We start from the raw sequence: 17,590 nt of genomic DNA on the forward strand, positions 1-17,590 counted from the left end.
TCATCATAATACTCAATGTACATATGTGAGAATGGAACTTTGGACAGGAGGAGTTTTGCTAAGTGGATGGAAAGGATGACACTGATCAAGATACCTGGTACTCATAAAATGACATGATGACTTGAAACCCCTTCATGCAACTAAAGATAATAAAAATAAATTCAATTAAAGTGTATTTAATTTTTAAACATCAAGTCATTATACTTGGTGAACAGTTCCAGATCTAGAACTCTCGGAATCTAGGAAGAAGTTAAACCAAGGAGAGAAAATAGCTATAGATCAGAATGAAAAGCCATCTTGGTAGGTTTGAGAATTCTAGGTCCTGAACAGAACCATGAAAGTTCTACTGAATTTGTCCATTCTCCACAAAGGGCAGCCATTCCCCCTGAATGTGTCTTCATTAGTAAAGGCAGGAAAGAAGGAAGCAGCAAAGGTCTGTTGGGAGTTCTGGCCTGCCTGCAGCCTGGATATTCATCTGACAAACGATTGAGCACTAAGGAAATAGGATGCACTGGATTCTCAGCGGTGGCGTATCATGCCCAAAAAGGCAGTGCAAAATTATTGAAAGATTTTTATACGGAGGAACAACAAGATGAAGGTGGTAATTGGGGACATCCATTCTAAAAGAACAGTGATAACAAAACAGAATAAAAAAAATAAAGACGTGTCTTCAAATTTAGTAGACTCACAGATGCTAATAGCCTGAATTGCGTTGAAAGCAGAGGGTGGGTTTAGGGAAGGAGGGGAAGATGTGAGAAGTAGTTCTGGAAAGGTGTTTGAATACAGAGGAGAGAGCTCATTAGCCGTTTCTGAATGGGGAACTTATTCTGACTGGAGTCAGCAATCTCTCTCTGTCTCTGTCTCTGTCTCTGTCTCTCTCTGTCTCTGTCTGTCTCTGTCTCTGTCTCTGTCTCTGTCTCTCTGTCTCTGTCTCTCTCTGTCTCTCTCTGTCTCTGTCTCTGTCTCTGTCTCTCTCTGTCTCTGTCTTTCTCTCTCTCTCTCTCTCTCTCTCTCTCTCACACACACACACACACACACACACACACACACCATGATGCCTGGCTGGAAAACTGACTTTGATGACTTTGATGCAAAGTTATGCCTGTCACTTACAGCAACCAAAGCCACCCACTACCCGGCAGGTGACCCCAGGAAGCAAACCAACCCATCTGGTCTGTGCTCCCGCGATGAGTCCCCAGCCAGCCAGCAAGGATGGAAAAGTTTGGGGAGTAGTCCCTGGCTCACCAGAAGGACGTTTTTTCATTCCTCAAACACTCCTCTCAGGTGCTGGGAGAGAGAGGCATGACAGCTGGACAATTCTCCAGCCAGCACTCCTCCTCCCCCGGGGGCCGAGATTATGAAACTCTGGACATTTGTACCTCACCCCGCTAGTCAGCCCTGCCGGCCCCAAGCACTTCCCCAGACTTATAAAAGCTCATCGAGATGGGTAGTGGAACTCACTTGTCCGGCAGGCTCGGTGACAGCGGGTCTTGGCTCCAGGCTCTGTTCCCAGCGTGCTGCAGACACAGCCCAGCCGATTGCTGGACCCTTGTGCCCCTGCGCAGCTGCCCGCCGCCAGCCCGCCCGCACTTCTAGCGCCACCGCCACCACTGCGGTCCCTGCAGGAAGGAGGATGGAGACGCATCCCTCCAGTCTGGTCCAGGCCCTGCTGCTCTGCCTGGGTAAGCCTTCGCCCGTGCCCCCTTCACCACTCCCAAAGAGTGCTCAGAGTAGCCCGGGTGAATTTGTCATAGGACAAGTGCAGATTTGTTCTCACCCTTTCATAGTGATCTCCTCTGTGAGTCTAGCTGTCCTTCTGCTGGCAAGGAGTGGGTGAAATGGATGTTAAAAATCCCTGTCATGGATAAACTTATTATGGGCATCTACATTGTACTTGATTAACATGCCCTCTTACTAAGCAGAATAAAAAGTTGAAAAACCTTTGTATTTTTTTTTCACTTTGCAAATGTTACCATTCCTAGAAATCCCAAAGAGCAGAAGGCACTGTTGATACTTGGTATTTTGCTTTCTCGGTTAGGGTGGGAGAGACTAGACCTGCAAGTTAGAAAGCTCTGGAAAAGAAACCCTTTTCCTCCCAGCCTTGCACCCGGTGTTATAAAAGCTGGCTCTGTTTAACTTCCTGGGGGGGGGCGGGCACTGATATGTACCTGTGCCAGTTTGGCTGTAGCTAATAGATGCCACAAAATTAAAATGCCCTTTTGTGAGTATCTTGAGCCTGTAAGGGGCTTAGTTTGTCCCAGCCACCTGTGCCTTTAGATGTTAAATCAGGTGATAATTGCACCCCAAATCCTGTAGTGTATGGAGATTTATTATATTGCCAGTCTTCCTGTTTGAGATGATTTAATTCTAAACAAGTTTGTGTGAGGGCAAGTAATCCTATCTAGAGTCTTTCTAGCTATTCTAAATCTCTTTATTTCTGATTTCTTAAAATGCAAGAAGAATTTGAACATGGCTAGGAAATCTTGCAATGTATGAAGATTTTAATAAGAAAGGTACAGGATCATATTCAACCTAAAATTGCAAGGAGGTGAATTTCCCACACACTAACATCTTTGCAGAATGTGACAGTTAAATTATTGTTTCCACATGCCTTATCTCAGGGGTTGGGAGACTTAATAAAAACGCATACTATGCATAGTTGTGTTCAAGTTCAGGAACTAAGTAGAAACCAAATCTGTGGTTTCTACTAGCTAGAAGATTCTCAGTAGATAATGTGGCTTTGCTGTCTTCCTTTTGAGATTTCTGTGAGAAAGAATGAAATTACAAAGATAATAGTCTTCCTAGAGTTCCAAATTAACCTAGAGGTCAGAATGGTATGGTGTTTTTCCCCACTCCCACCAGTAAAGTGGTATTGAACAATGCAAGTGTCTGTTCTGAGTATCTCTTTGAACATTCTAATATGAGACAAGAAGAATCTATGAATAACCTGGTTACTACTCACCTAGTGTGTGTGTGTGTGTGTGTGTGTGTGTGTGTGTGTTGTGTGTGTGTGTTGTGTTTTTGTTGTCATGAAAGTGCTTAACTCCTTTATTGCATTACTTAATTATAGTTCACCTATTTCATCAGCTGCCAAGCCCAGTTCCAAATGAGCTAGGTCAGTTTCTGTTTTCCCAGTCTGTTTAGATATTTCTTTGCCACTAGGAAAGTTCCTGTTTGAAGTTCTGTATCATATCTCTATACTCTATTAAGGTATGCAGCTCCGATTGGTTAATTCCAAAGCATCTGTGGTGGGAAAGGCAAGGCTACTTGTTTTTTCTGAAATTGCTTCCCCCCCCCCCCACATAAAAGATTATATAGAAATACTTTTCTCAAAGAGGTTATTGCTTCTTGTTGAATTTATATGCACTTAGAATTTCAGGGAAGAGATTATACTCTCTCTCCTCAATCCATCTAGATTTAAGTAGCTACACACATAATTGTCTGATTATTTATAGATTATATGTGTTGATGTTGATGTTCTTGCTTCAGAGCTTGAGCAGCTGACTCTTATTCCCACAGAAAGGGAATGCTACACTGAGAGTTCGCATCTGGGTTGACCTTGACGGTTATCCTACTGAATATAATGTACAGGGAAATAGCTTTCTGACTAATTAAAACTTGGGGGCTGAATTTTTCTGTCTAACTTTATGATTGTTCTCAAAAGAGGAGATCTGTTTATCTTGAGTTCTGCGGTTATGTTAGGTACCCTTGTCTTAAATCAAACATTTTCATTCATGTTCAGATGGGTTTTTGAGCACAATCCTGAATGACATCGCCTAGACAATTTGGTCCGATGTCACTGCATGATGGGAGAAAACGAAGCAGAGTAAATATTCTTTCTTGAAAATAGGAGAAGCATGACTCTGTGAGACAATGAGTTTTCCTTAAACCTTTCCTGTTGACCCTGAGAGTTTATGAGCTACTAAGTCTTGGCACAATCTGAGATGACACATAACAGGCCAATCCTGTCTGGATTTTGACCCAAGTCCCCCAGTTGCCCTCTGTGCTGTCTTGCCAGGTGAGCAGGTGAGAAGCTTGGGTAATTGTGGTGTCTGGTTCAGAACTGGAACCCAAATCCAAGAGGTGGGAAGGAAGGCAGTAGTTATTAAAATGCCTGCAGTGAGCTAGGAATGTTGGTGTTCAGTGCTTTACATCCATCATTTTGCTCATTAAATCCACTGTTCAGATACTTAAGTTTAGCCTACTTTTTTTTTTCTGTGCCAGTACTGGGGCTTGAATGCAGGGCTTTAGACTTTTCCTTAGCATTATTTTTTTTTGCTCAAGACAAGTCTCTACTTTCAACGTTTTGCTGGTTAACTGGGGAAAAGAGTTTTCAGAACTTTCCTACATAAACTGGCTTTAAATTAGGATCCTCTTATCTCAGCCACTAGGTAGCTAGGATTACAGGCAGGAGCTACTTTTGACAAGAGCAGAAACTATGACTCAGGGAAATAAAATAACTTAGGAGGACTTAGAGATAGTCAGTTGCAAGGTTCTTTTTAAAACAACATATAAGATAGATCTGAAGGTTGGTTAGCGCAGCATCAATAGGAGAAGTTCCTGAGGTGTCTGAGGCTGCCCAAAGTGCTGGGAACACACCCAGGGAAAGTGTCTATATGTAAACAAGTATCCTGACTCTTGATGCAAAATCAGGTCTAGAAAATAGATGACTGTCCTCCAAATCTGTTCTACAAAATATCAATTTTCTGCTTCATGGTTATACTTTTTAAAACCAACACTGTTCTAAGATCTGACTTCCATGATAAAGCAGTTATTGGAGTCAGTTACCTATGTTTTTCAATTTCTCAGGGAGTGTAATACACAAAGCAAAATGCTATTTCATTTATTTTTTTTGTTTTTTGAACTTTATTTGTAGCATTTTTATATAATTGCAGTTGAATATAGCAGCAATTAGACACTGAATTGGAATTGAGAACCTATTTCTTTTAATGATGAGAAAGAAATGTTGTCTTGGGTGTTTTCTTTTTTTTTAATTGTGAAAATACTGTACAGAGGGGTTACAATTACATGGGCAAGATAATGAGTACATTTCTTATCAAGCATTGTAACCTCCTCCTTTGTTTCCCCTTCCCATCCCATCCTCCCCGCCTCCCCCCATCCAACCCTCCAACCCCCCCACCAAAGTTGTAAAGTTCATTTTCGACATTTTAGTATCAATACTCATATAGTCATTTTGAAAAAAAAAATTGAATTGAGTTCTGGGAAAGAACTTCCAATTTTGGACGTACAAATGTCCACTAAGAAATTCTCTGCAACCTAGGCGCTGGTGGCTCACACCTGTAATCCTAGCTACTCAGGAGGCTGAGACCTGAGGATCACGGTTCAAAGCCAGCCCAGGCAGGAAAGCCTGTGAGACTCTTATCTCCAATTAATCACCAGAAAACCGGAAGTGGTGATGTGGCTCAAGTGGTAGAGCACTTGCCTTGAGCTGAAGAGCTGAAGGACAGCACCCAGGCCCAGAGTTCAAGCCCCATGACCAATCCCTCCCCCCATAAAAAAAGGAATTCTCTTCAAGGAGGCCATACTCAAGGAGACCATACGTGTGGCTTTCTAATCACTCCGTGTACATTCTGAGTATAGGCTTATGCAAAGAATGTATTAAAGTGGCTGTAGTTGCAGTTGGGACATTCCATTGGAAGACATTGTAAGGCTATTATAGGTGAGATCCTCAGGGAGGAGTAGCTTGACAACCATTGCAATGCAATTCTGGAAACTCTGAAAACATGAGGTAATGCAACAGACTCAGTGTCCTCTGGCCATAGTTTATGTAAGGCTGGGTGTCTAGGTACAGGGCAAACCAGGGTTCAATGGCATTCTAAGTTAAAGTAATGATTTAATTAACTAGCATGCCATTCAAACTTCTTAGGATGATTTGATACTTGCCCAGAAAATAAGATCTCAGCCCTTAAATGCTTAGATAAAATTTTGCAATTTTAAAGTTGGGGCATGGCATTGATTGATCACACACACTCACACAATTTATATATGTCAAAACTTTATAGTTTCAAATTAAGCAGCTTGGTGTGTTAAACACAGATTTTAAAAAATATCAGTTCTTTTATTTTATACTTCTAGACAGATATATTCTTCCATAAGCCTGTAAAATGTGGATTATATCAACCTACTATATATAGATTTAATGGGCAAGATTATATTAGACAATAATAAAAGTAGCCAGGCATGTGTGGCTCATGCCCGTAAGCCTAACTTCCCAAGAGAATGAGATTTAAAGATTACTATCTGAAGCCAGCCTTGCAAGAAAGTCCATGAGACTTAACTCCAATAAACTACCCAGAAAACTCAGAATTGGTGCTGCGGCTCAAGTGGTAGAGAGCTAGCCTTGAGCAAAAGTGCCTGGGTCCAGAGTTCAAGCCCCAGAATGAAGAAAGAAAGAAAGAAAGGAAGAAAGAAAGAAAGGAAGAAAGAAAGAAAGGAAGAAAGAAAGAAAGAAAGAAAGAAAGAAAGAAAGAAAGAAAGAAAGAAAGAAAGAAAGAAAGAAAGGAGAAAAGAAGGAAAGGAGGAAAGTAAAGGAAAGAAAGAAGGAAAGAAAGAAAGAAAGAAAGGAGGAAACAGAAAAAAGGAAAGAGAAGGAAGGAGAGAAGGAAGGAAGGAGAGAAAGAAAGGAAAGGAAGAAAGAAAGAAAAAAGAAAGAGGAGGAAAGAAAGAAGGAAAGAGAAGGAAGGGGAGAAGGAAGGGAGGACAAAAAGAAAGGAAAAGGAGAAAGAAGGCAAGAAACAAAGAAAGGAAGGAAGAAAGAAAGAATAGAAAGTACTTTATAAACTAGACCTACCATTAACACTATCATTGTCATCAAAATGCTATCTTATAAAGGGCTTTATATGATTCTTAAAATAATGCCCATTTAGCTAAGCAAAGTATTAAGAAATAGGAACGATATGAAGAAACAGTTACACAGGATGTATACCGTGCATAAGGCTTTGCACCTTCTACTGCAGTCCCCCCCCCCCAAAAAAATTCCTGCTCCCTGTTGATGAAAGGAAATTCTTTACTTCACTAGGACTGAACGTGGGGCCATCACAGGAATTCTCCACTGATGAAACCCATCCCCCCACTGCATCTCATTCATTCCTCTTGTGTCCTTGTCATACTTCATTGCAGGGATGTGTTCAACCAAGATTAGTGGAAGCTTTGTAAAAATAACTAGATATTGCTCATCAGTGTATGCTTATTGAACAGATGACAAGGTCAATAGTTTATCCAGAGTTCTCACCCCTGAAATCTGGTTCAAGAAATTGTTCTTTTAAAATATACTGGAGAAAGAAAATACTCTGAGATTCTGTTGTTTCTGGTTAAGCGAATCATTTTCCCCTCTCCTCCACATTTCTTATCTCTTATCAGTCTGTATTCACTGATAGTATGTTGACCAAAATGTCAAGACATTGGCACTCTGTGTGTGCCTAAGAGAGAGACAGAGAGAGAGACAGAGAGAGAGGGGGGCAAGGGAGGGAGGGAGAGGGAGAAGGTGAGGGAGAGAAGAGGGAGAGGAAAAGGGAGAGGAAGAGGAAGAGGGAGAGGGAGAGGGAGGGGGGAGGGAGAGGGAGAGAGGGAAGGAAAGAGGAAGAGAGGAAGGAAGTAAAGAAGCGAGAGAGGGAGGCAGGAAGGAGATATAAATTATTTTCTTTCTAGTCTTTGTTTCTATCATTACTTTCTTTCCTTTCTGGTACCAGGATTTGAACTAAGGGTTTCTTGCTTGCTTCATTTGGCTTGTTTGGCTGGTAATTTTCCACTTGAGCCATGCCTCCAAACCTGCTCTTTGATGTTTAATTTGGAGATGAAGTCTCTTGCAGTTTTGTGTCTTAGCTGGCTTCTAATCACAGTCTTCCAGATCTTAGCCTCCTGAGTAACTAGATGACAAGTACAAGCCACTAGCACCTGCTTTTTTGTTTTTTGCTCTTTCTTGACCATTTCTGTATGCTCTCCTCCAAAGTTCTGTGCTTTTCATTCCATGGTATTTATCTTGCAATATGTGAATGACGGGATCCCATACTTATGGGCTACTACTCCACATAGAAATTTCAAATAGACTCCATCAACTACATTCACACTCTTTTACACTAGGTCTGTGTTTTCATCTGTTTAATAAATACAAATAGATAAATCCAAATTTAACTATTCACCGATGTCCTCCATTTCTTTCTGTCCACATGCCAACACAACTTGTAACTCTGCCTGTGTTTTCTACTCATTTAATCACTCCTGAACCTTGGTGTTCTGGTTGGATACTGTGTATTGCCCATGAACTCTCTACCGTTAACATCTACTCCAGTAGGAGTTCCATGAAATCTATAGAGGACAAGAATTATGTCTTTTGAACTAATTCTTTTTCAGCATCTGGCCTAATATCTCACTGCAGAAAATGCCCAATAGATGTTTATTAAATAAATACCATTTGACACAAAAAATTAACAACAATGAGTATAAGGTAAGCTATCATCTTTCTTTTTTCTGCTCATCAAGTTGTAACTAAGCTCTTTTTACCCTGTGTTCTATGTTGGATGTCCACATTTCTCATACTGAGGTCAAGGTCTCCAAGATTAATCAAATCTAGACTTCTATAAACTATATTTTTATACAATTCCTTAATAGCTCTCAGTATGTGAGTTGTATTGTGGTGGGTTCTCTGGATGAAAAATAGTTAGCTTTGGGGAAATTTTGAATGAATTTTTAATGGATGACATGATGCTATATGCCTCTAACCCCAGACCACAGGAAGTTCTCCAGCTTGAGAGTTCAAGGTCAGTGTGGGGCTACATAATGAGTTCCAGGCCAGCCTGGATCATAATAGTGAGATGAGAGGCTCTCTCTCTGTCTCTGTCTCTGTTTCTGTCTCTGTCTCTGTTTCTGTCTCTCTCGCTCAAAAAAAGAGAGAGTTATATGAAAAAATACTGATAAAAGGTCTTTCAGTATCTGACTTGATAAGAGTTTACAGTTACTTTTAACCAAAGTGAAGCCTGACCATATCTAATAATGAAATTTACTTTTTAACAAAATGACATCAGAAAATGGGCATTGCATATCCCTCTTATGAAAATTCACAAGACCTAACAAGCCTGCAACTTTACAGACAAATCCTAAAGTTACAGACTGCCTCGGGAGAAGATAGGAAAGGAACAGTTCCCTGAACCATTGGGCATGCCACCACAGCAAAAGTGTTAGGAAAGCAGATTTCACTACCTGTTTGGGCCACACAAATACTGTGATTCATTATGAGTCTGCTGTCCCCGTCTAAATATTCTAAAAGATTTAATGGAGAAAAGAAAGTGTATACGTCTCATTCTCTACTATCATTTTTATAAATTCGCCTTCCAGAAGAGCCATTTTTAACCCAAAGACTTGCAATTGATATGGTTGACTTGGCTTGGTCAGCCACTTACAGAATTCCAGCCTCCTCTGCTTATGGCTCCCTTTTAGGTGAGCCACTAAGAGGCAAAGTCAAAGGAAACCTGTGCTAGGAGGACCTTTTCCGCCGGGTGTGCTGGTGCTTTAGGGCCTGTGGCATTTGGTGCTATCCCCATTCCCGGGATGGCACTAGGCCTCTCCCAGAGCATGGTCCCCAGCATTGCATAAGGCTGAGCGCTTCACCCTGACTCAGAGGGAAGAGGAGATTTGCATCCTGTGAGTCAGTGGCTCCACTTCCTGCTGGCTTTTGAGATTTCACTGAAACAACCCCCAAAAGAGGAAGAAAGAGATGACTAGCTGAGTGTTGGATTCCTAACCCAGTTGGAAATGTGGCAGAAATGACAACCTTTGAAGGGAGTTTGGTCTTTGTATTTAGAGAGAAGAAATTTGCACTGTCAGTTTGAGGTTATAGATCATCCACCTACATATCACCTTGCACAAACTTCCTCAAAATGCCCTACAAAACTTCCAGTACTGTAGTAACCAGTGTAAAATTATTCACCAGATTTGGGTTTGGACCTAGAGAATATCTAAAAACCTCAGTATCATAGTAAATCATTTCCTTAGCAATCCATAGTAGAGGATCAAAAAACTCAAATATCACATTTGTGACTGAATCATAGAGATTGTCATGTACAGAGAAGGATAAAATCATGAAGGAAATCATGGAGGAAATATACAACCATGACTTTGGTGCTTATTTCTTCTCTGTATGACTATAAAATAATGAGTAATGGCTATTTTTTTCTCTTGGTCGGACATGGGGCTTGAACTCAGGGCCTGGGTGTTGTCCCCAAGCTTTTTCACTCAAGGCTCCTGCTCTACCACTTTGAGACACAGCTCTACTTCAGGTTTTATGGTGATTGATTGCAGATAAGAGTCTCTCGGACTTTGTTGCCTGGGCTGACTTTGAACTGGCATCCTCAGACCTCAGCCTCCTGAGCAGCTAGGATTACAGACGCGAACCACCAGCACCTACCTTGAATAATGACTTTTAAGAGTGATGAGAGGTGGGCATCCTAATTCTCTGAGGGCAGCCTTTGCAGTCTCCTCATCTCCCCACTCACTTCACTATCCAGGTTTGAGGGCCCGGAGTAGAGGCATAGTGAGGCATACTTCAGAACCACTGTTTCCCAGCAGTAAAGCCACGTCCTTGGAAAAGTGATTTACAACCGTCTTTGCTGTCTCATTAGCCACAGGTATCTATGATGGAACTGCAGTTACACACTGTCATGTGAGAGAAATGTTTCCATTTACTCTAAAAGATATCCTGCTGTTAGGTTGCTATAGAAAGTCTCACAGAAACTGTCCTGAGCAATGGACAAGGGAGTGTGGCAGGTCAGGGAAGCCCAGATTTCATGGAGGCACACCCTGGGCTGAACATTCTTGAACTAACAAAGACAAATATTTCAATTGGCTGTCGCCTGAACAACTAGAACACAGTTTCCAACAGTGGAAAAACTAATCGCTGCTAAAATCCTTAACAGAGAGAAAAACAACAGACTCAAAAGTTAACACCTCAAATCCAATTACCTGCATTCCATTGTAGGTTATATTTGTAAGCAGCACTAAGCAAGAAAGGATTGGTTTTTGCAAAGGATGGGGAAACTAGGTTTGAAGGTGCAGATTTTCTTGGTAAAGTATAGAGGAATAGGAGAACAAAAGAAAAAAATAAGAGAAGCTCAGTTTGTATTGAGGAGACTAAGTTAAGGGATTTGATTCCTTAATAATGTGCGTGAACTTTCATTTCTGTTTTACAGACAATGAAATCCAGCTTTTAGCCATTTTGGGAGAACATATAAGGAGGATAGTTTTTTATAGGAAATTCTAGAAGCACAATTGAAGCAGTATTTGTATTGTAGGTAAAACACTGGTGAGGAGATAGTTTCATAGCATTCAAGAAAACAGTATTTTCAAATCATGGATAAAACATATGAGTTGATTTTTTAACTCTTATCTTCATGGACTTTATAAGCAATTTTGGCTAAGATATTTAATTTGTATGCACAGGAGGACTAAAAACTTCACAGGATTAATAAGGACATAGGATTGTTATATGTGTCATGTTTAAAATATGAAAATATAAACTATGATGGTGATGCTGATAAATAACTTGGCTTTTAGTCCACAAAGAATATGGAACTTACTTAATCAATACAACTTTGTGGTGTTTAAGAAAAAATAAAATTCTTATTTTGCATATATTAGTCCTCCAAACAACAAATTTTAGAGATTTGTAATTTTATTATAACCCACTAGAGGGCCCTATCCACACATACAGCTAAAATTAGTAGGTAGAAGTTGTCAAGGAACTTTTATAGGAATCGCTGCTACTTCTTATCCAAACTCTATAAGATAAAGAAAACTGAGACTTAAATAAGTTAAATAACATGTCCAAAAATTGCATAGCTCTAGTTTTGTCATACAATTGTGTTTTTTTTTTTAAAATCATGCTTTGTTTCCTCCTAAAAGGTAAATATTCTGCTTCATTTAGGGACAGCCCAGTGGGCTCTATGATGCTCATTAAGTTCTAACAGTTTTTTTTTTCCTCCCATTTCCAAAATTGACAATGTAATTCATCCAGAAACATGTGTAATTAGGAAAAGTTGCCTAAAGTCTTTATGCTCAGTCTCCTTACATGTCTCATAGGACAAACAATAGTGTCCTCAGAAAATTATTGAGTCAAGCCCTCCATACAGTATTACGTTCAAGACATGCCAAATGCTGCTGTTACTACTGCTGCCATCATGAATATTCATTACCTAGCATTTGCTCCCACGGACTGGAATGGGGTTGAAGTGCAAATACCTGAAACTTAAACAGAAGACTGAAAGCTCATGAGTCAACAAGTGTGGCATTAGAAAGGATTTTTTGCCAGTTCTCAATGCCATTAACAAACTCCTTGAGTCATTCTGATGTTTATTTTGCTTATTTTCCAACAAATATCATTTTTTGGTCAGTTGTGTGGGCCTGGGCACTGTCCCTTAGCTCTTCAGCTCAAGGCTAGCGCTCTACCACTTGAGCCACAGAGCCACTTTTAGATGCATGTAAAGCAAGCACTCTACCATTGAGCCAGCTTCCCAGCCCCCCAACAAATATCTTTTTGTTTGTTTGTTTGTTTACTGGAAACAGTGAAACAGCTTGTTCACACTCCAACTGTGCTCATAGAAAGTGGGTGTTAAGCATTTATAAGATTATTTCTTTGTTGCTTTGTATGTCCCTCCCCCACAGTGTAACCCCCGCTTTCACTATATTTGATGTCAGTATAACATGTGGAGGAGATGGGGACAAACAAGTCGTTTAAGGATTCAGGTGGACCTGTTGCAACAATGAGAAGTACAAAATGTCATGTCAAAACCAGCTGTACAATGTTGGTGGGGGGGGGGGGAGGGGGGGTATGATTGGTTGGGAGGGAGGGGGGAGGCTGGGAAGGGAGGTGAAGGGTAAACAAAGGAGGAGGCTGCAATGCTTGGTAAGAAATGTATGCATTATCCTGCCCATGTAATTGTAACCCCTCTGTACAGTATGTTCTCAAATAAAATAAAATAAAATTAAAAAAAAAAAAAAAAAGAAAGTGGGTGTTAAGACCTGGTGTTGTCTGCTTGGTGTGCTTGATCCTGCATATATTAGATAAGCCAGATAAGCAGGCCTTCTGTATCTACCAAGTACAAAAATATTTCTTAAAAATATTGAATGTATACCTAACATGTATAGGGTTTATTGTCATTACATACATAGCATCTGAATTGTATTAGATAGCGGAAGGAATCTGGAGATGATTTAAATTATATAAAAAGTTACATATAGGTTATATGTAAATATTAGGTTTTTATACATAAGAGTCTTGGAACACTTACAGAGTTTGATATCTGTAGAGGATTTTGGAACCAATTCCATGATCAAAGGGAGACAACCATATTCTGATTGCAGTTTACTAGGTCCGTTTTCACATGCAATATAACACAGAAAAGGAACTTAGACATTTAAATTAATAATGCATGAATGTACTTTGAGTTTCCTGTTCAGTTGTTATCAGAAGTGGAACCTGTGTTTTATTTGAAAGAGGTCAGATCTGTTGCTATGAATAAAATGCCAGAGCTTTTATCCTTGGAGAGAAAATCTGGAGCTCAATTATTTTCAATATATGCCCACTTCCATGAATTATTTTCTCTTATGTGCTTGGTGGAATCAGTCTTTAAAACAATTAACAACACTCCAAATACTGAAATTGTGCTGAAATCTGATTTAGTGTTCTTTTTTTGGAGCATTAATTATGTCTTTGATTTTCCTCCATTATTAGGTTTCCATCTTCTACCAGCAGTTCTCGGCACGACTGTGATTCCATCATGCATGCCAGGAGAATCTGACAATAATTGCACAGCTTTAGGTGAGCCTAACTTCATTAGTGGTGCATCAGGTGATCAAACATTTTAAAGCAAAGATATAAATGTAAACAGTTGACTATAAGTATATATATATATGGAACAAATGATATCCTTTGTAGTCTCAGCATTGAAAAACTCTTCCAGAATACTTAGTATGTCTCACATACTATACTGAGATACTGAGGCATGGAGATAAAGATACACAATGCACAGTGTTTCTCCTCAAGGTCTGGAGACTGTAGGCATATTCCAAGAGATAGCTGCTCTGTATTCAGACTAAGTCAAGGGTCACTTTGAGGAAACAGCACATTTCAACCACAACATTAGCTTCTTTCCTGTCCAATACCATTGGGCTTTCGTAGGTTTGGTCCGCCTCTCTGTTCATATCCTTTTTGGTTATTTGTATAAGAGTATTCCAGTCAAGATGTTTGCTTTTTCAAAAAAAATCAAACAATTTCATAAACAAGCTTCACATCTTAGTAATTAAACAAACATGTAAAGTGAATTTTCCTTGCAGGTTACAACACTAGTTTTAACACAACTTGGACTTCTGTTGTTGTATTTATTTAACAGGCATTACTAACTCTGGTTGTCTAGTTCAAGTTCAGGTTTCTATGTAAGAGATGTTAAGAAACTTTGAAGGATAGGGGAAAAACAAAGGAGGAGGCGACAATGCTTGAGAGAAATGTTCTCATTACCTTGCTCATGTAACTGCAACTCCTCTGTACAGTATTCTCGCAATAAAAAAAAACTTATTTAAAAAAAGAAACTTTGAACCGCAATAATTTGGCAACATATACCAAAACAATAAGATTTACCTGCATAAAAATCCCTAATAGACTTAATACTTTTTGACGTAGTTAGTGGTTTCAATTTGAAATTAATTGCTTTCGGAAATAATGAATTTCATGATTGAGACCTGAAAAAAACTAGACAAATTTTATTTTGAGACGTGAATAATCACTATGACGGAGAGTAACAGTATGTATGTGTTTTCAACTTACCCTTCCCATCCACAGAGTCTGTCTTTTGAGAATGAAGTCCTTGCATCTTATTTTGTCTTATTTAGTGCGGGTCTGTTCCTTGAGCTTCAGTGGTTTGTTTACTGGGCTAGAGAGTTTGATAACTGAACATTTCTTTGGCTGAATGGCACCTGACCAACTTAGGCGTTATTGTTACAGAAGGGAAATGGATGGTCTCAGGAATTGAAACCAAATGCACTCAACTTTCCATTTCTTTCACAGTTCAGAAAGAGGACAACCCTCGGGTGGCTCAAGTATCAATAACAAAGTGTAGCTCTGACATGAACGGTTACTGTTTGCATGGCCAGTGCATCTACCTTGTGGACATGAGTGAAAACTACTGCAGGTAATATTCCAAAAATAAGTACCAACATATTGTTTCAGCCTACAATTCTTTCTTTCTTGTTATGAATTTCCTTATGAACTGCTGGGTTGGAGGGCGGCAGGAGAGGAAATTAGGGAATTCCAGCTTTCAAATTGTGCATAAGTTTCAGGGTACACAGTAGAAAGGATTTGGGATGTGTCTCCCCTCTCCCTTATCCTTGCTATCACAGCAACCCCACTTTTAATCTTTTCATCGACTATCTACATCAACTGTTGTTTTAAGAAATAATTGCATTGATTTATACCAAAAGTATCTCAATGCGTACCAATGTTACATTAAAACATTCTTCTAGATTACTGCCTTGGCATCCAAGTGAATATTTGTGTCATTTTAATACTGCAATCCTCCCCACCCCCCCCTGCCCCAAGAACCTCTCTAAGTTCAATCTTTGAACTCATCTTTGTGACTTTCAGCAAATCTTGCTCATTGCATGAACTATGGTGCAAAATTCGTTCTTAGAAAAAGAACATGATTTTTCTCTTCTGTAACTGATTTTTCTTCTTCTTTTTTTTTAAGATGTGAAGTGGGTTACACTGGAGTCCGATGTGAGCACTCCTTTTTAAACGTCCACCAACCTTTGAGCAAGGAATACGTGGTTCTGACGGTGATTCTTGTCCTCTTGTTTCTTGTCACAGTCGCCGGTTCTTTGTACTACTTCTGCAGATGGTAAGCCAGTGCTTTTTTATTCTCCTGATTGCAGCCGCTTTACACAATTGTGTAGAAACATGGACATAGTGCCAGAGGAATAACACAGAATCAGCACTGTGATAGTTACAAAGTTGCGGAATGTCTGTGCGCTCTGTTATTTACTGCTGTGTGATCTTAGGAAGTGAAATAGGGACATTAGTTCCTCTACAAAATACAGACAGAGATTCCTCCCCAACAATAATTACAAGGCTTAGGTTAGTTCTGACTATGATAATCTAATACATGAGGAAGTACACTGTGAAGCAGAATGCTGTCATTAGACCCTTTTATTTTAATTTATTAGGTCATCTTTTTATTTGATAAAACATTGGCTTGTAAATGAATAACCCAACTGGTCTTGTGATATTAACATTTCAGGAAAAGTTGTAGAAATGAGTTTTCAGATAATTTTACAATCTCACTGCTCCCTAAAGTAGTCATACCCGATTCTATTGTTCAATATGGTCACAAGATGATAACCAGGAGAAAATAGAGTAATAGATTGACAGGTTTTTATTGATTAGGACCAGATCACAAGAAACAGTGTGAGTTACGAATAATAATTGTCATAGAAATACCTCCAGTTTATCATTATTTTGAAGTTGGTGCAAATTATTTAGTGTTTTTTTTATGAATACTGAAGTTCTGAATGTATGCTACTTTTATAAGATCAAATTGATTATGCCACATTTGAGGCTAAGTATGCATCAAATAAAAATGTCTTCTAATTAGTTTTCATCACAGAACTGAATATGACAGCGAAAGAAAGAGGAATAGAGACAGAGAAAGAGACAGGAACAAGGACAGAGCAGCAGGAGGGGTTCTCTCTGTAACTTCACAGTGCATATAACTGTGTTGGAACCTTTGAGAAATCTTCATCGTTTTCCTCCCAAGTTTGTTTGAATATAAAGTGCTTCTTTCCAGCCAGGCGCTGGTGGCTCACGCCTGTAATCCTAGCTACTCAGGAGGCTGAGATCTGAGGATCGTGGTTCAAAGCCAGCCCGGGCAGGAAAGACCATGAGACTCCTATCTCCAATAAACCACCAGAAAACTGGAAGTGGCGCTGTAGCTCAAGTGGTAGAGCACTCGCCTTGAGCTGAAGAGCTGAGGGACAGTGCCCAGGCCCAGAGTTCAAGCCCCACGACCGACCAAAAAAAAAAAAAAAAAAGTGCTTCTTTCCTTCACCCATTTATTTTTATCTAGTTACTTTTGTCATTTTGGACACTATATGAATGTGCTTTAGAAGTCTATCTATTAATTACTTTGGTTAAAATGTTTTGTTTTTATTCTTATTGATCACTATTTTTTTAATATTTCCAGGTACAAAAATCGAAAAAGTAAAAAATCAAAGAAAGAATACGAAAGAGTGACCTCCGGGGACCCTGTATTGCCACAAGTCTAACGATGCCATCAAATATCTGGGCAGAGATGCCCAGTGTACTTGTTTATGTTCATATTTCTATTTTATTAATAATATTTATGTTGGGTCATGTGTTAGGTCAAAAAGTGTATATTTTTAATGCACTCAGAAAGAATTTTATTTTTGAGAAACTATTTGCTAATATATTATGTGTAAAATATTTAATATCAGAACAAAATTGATATTTTTGTAAGAATTTCTTGAGTGAAATGCTTTCTTTTGTTGTTGTTGGTTTCAGAAGTCTGCATGT

General features: G+C 39.4%; 1 protein-coding gene across 1 annotated transcript; it reads left to right on the plus strand.

Moving 5' to 3' along the window:
- The first annotated feature begins 1,600 nt into the window (after positions 1 to 1,600).
- On the plus strand, positions 1,601 to 17,322 carry Ereg (epiregulin). Its single transcript, XM_042678472.1, has 5 exons — positions 1,601 to 1,682; positions 13,742 to 13,828; positions 15,071 to 15,194; positions 15,750 to 15,899; positions 17,241 to 17,322. Exons 1-5 carry the CDS (start codon positions 1,634 to 1,636, stop codon positions 17,320 to 17,322), a joined length of 492 nt encoding a protein of 163 aa, XP_042534406.1. The 5' UTR covers positions 1,601 to 1,633.
- The last annotated feature ends 268 nt before the right edge of the window (positions 17,323 to 17,590 follow it).

The sequence above is a fragment of the Dipodomys spectabilis genome, unplaced genomic scaffold (genome assembly GCF_019054845.1).
Source record: "Dipodomys spectabilis isolate Male_0828 unplaced genomic scaffold, ASM1905484v1 ptg000043l, whole genome shotgun sequence".
Taxonomy (NCBI): domain Eukaryota; kingdom Metazoa; phylum Chordata; class Mammalia; order Rodentia; family Heteromyidae; genus Dipodomys; species Dipodomys spectabilis.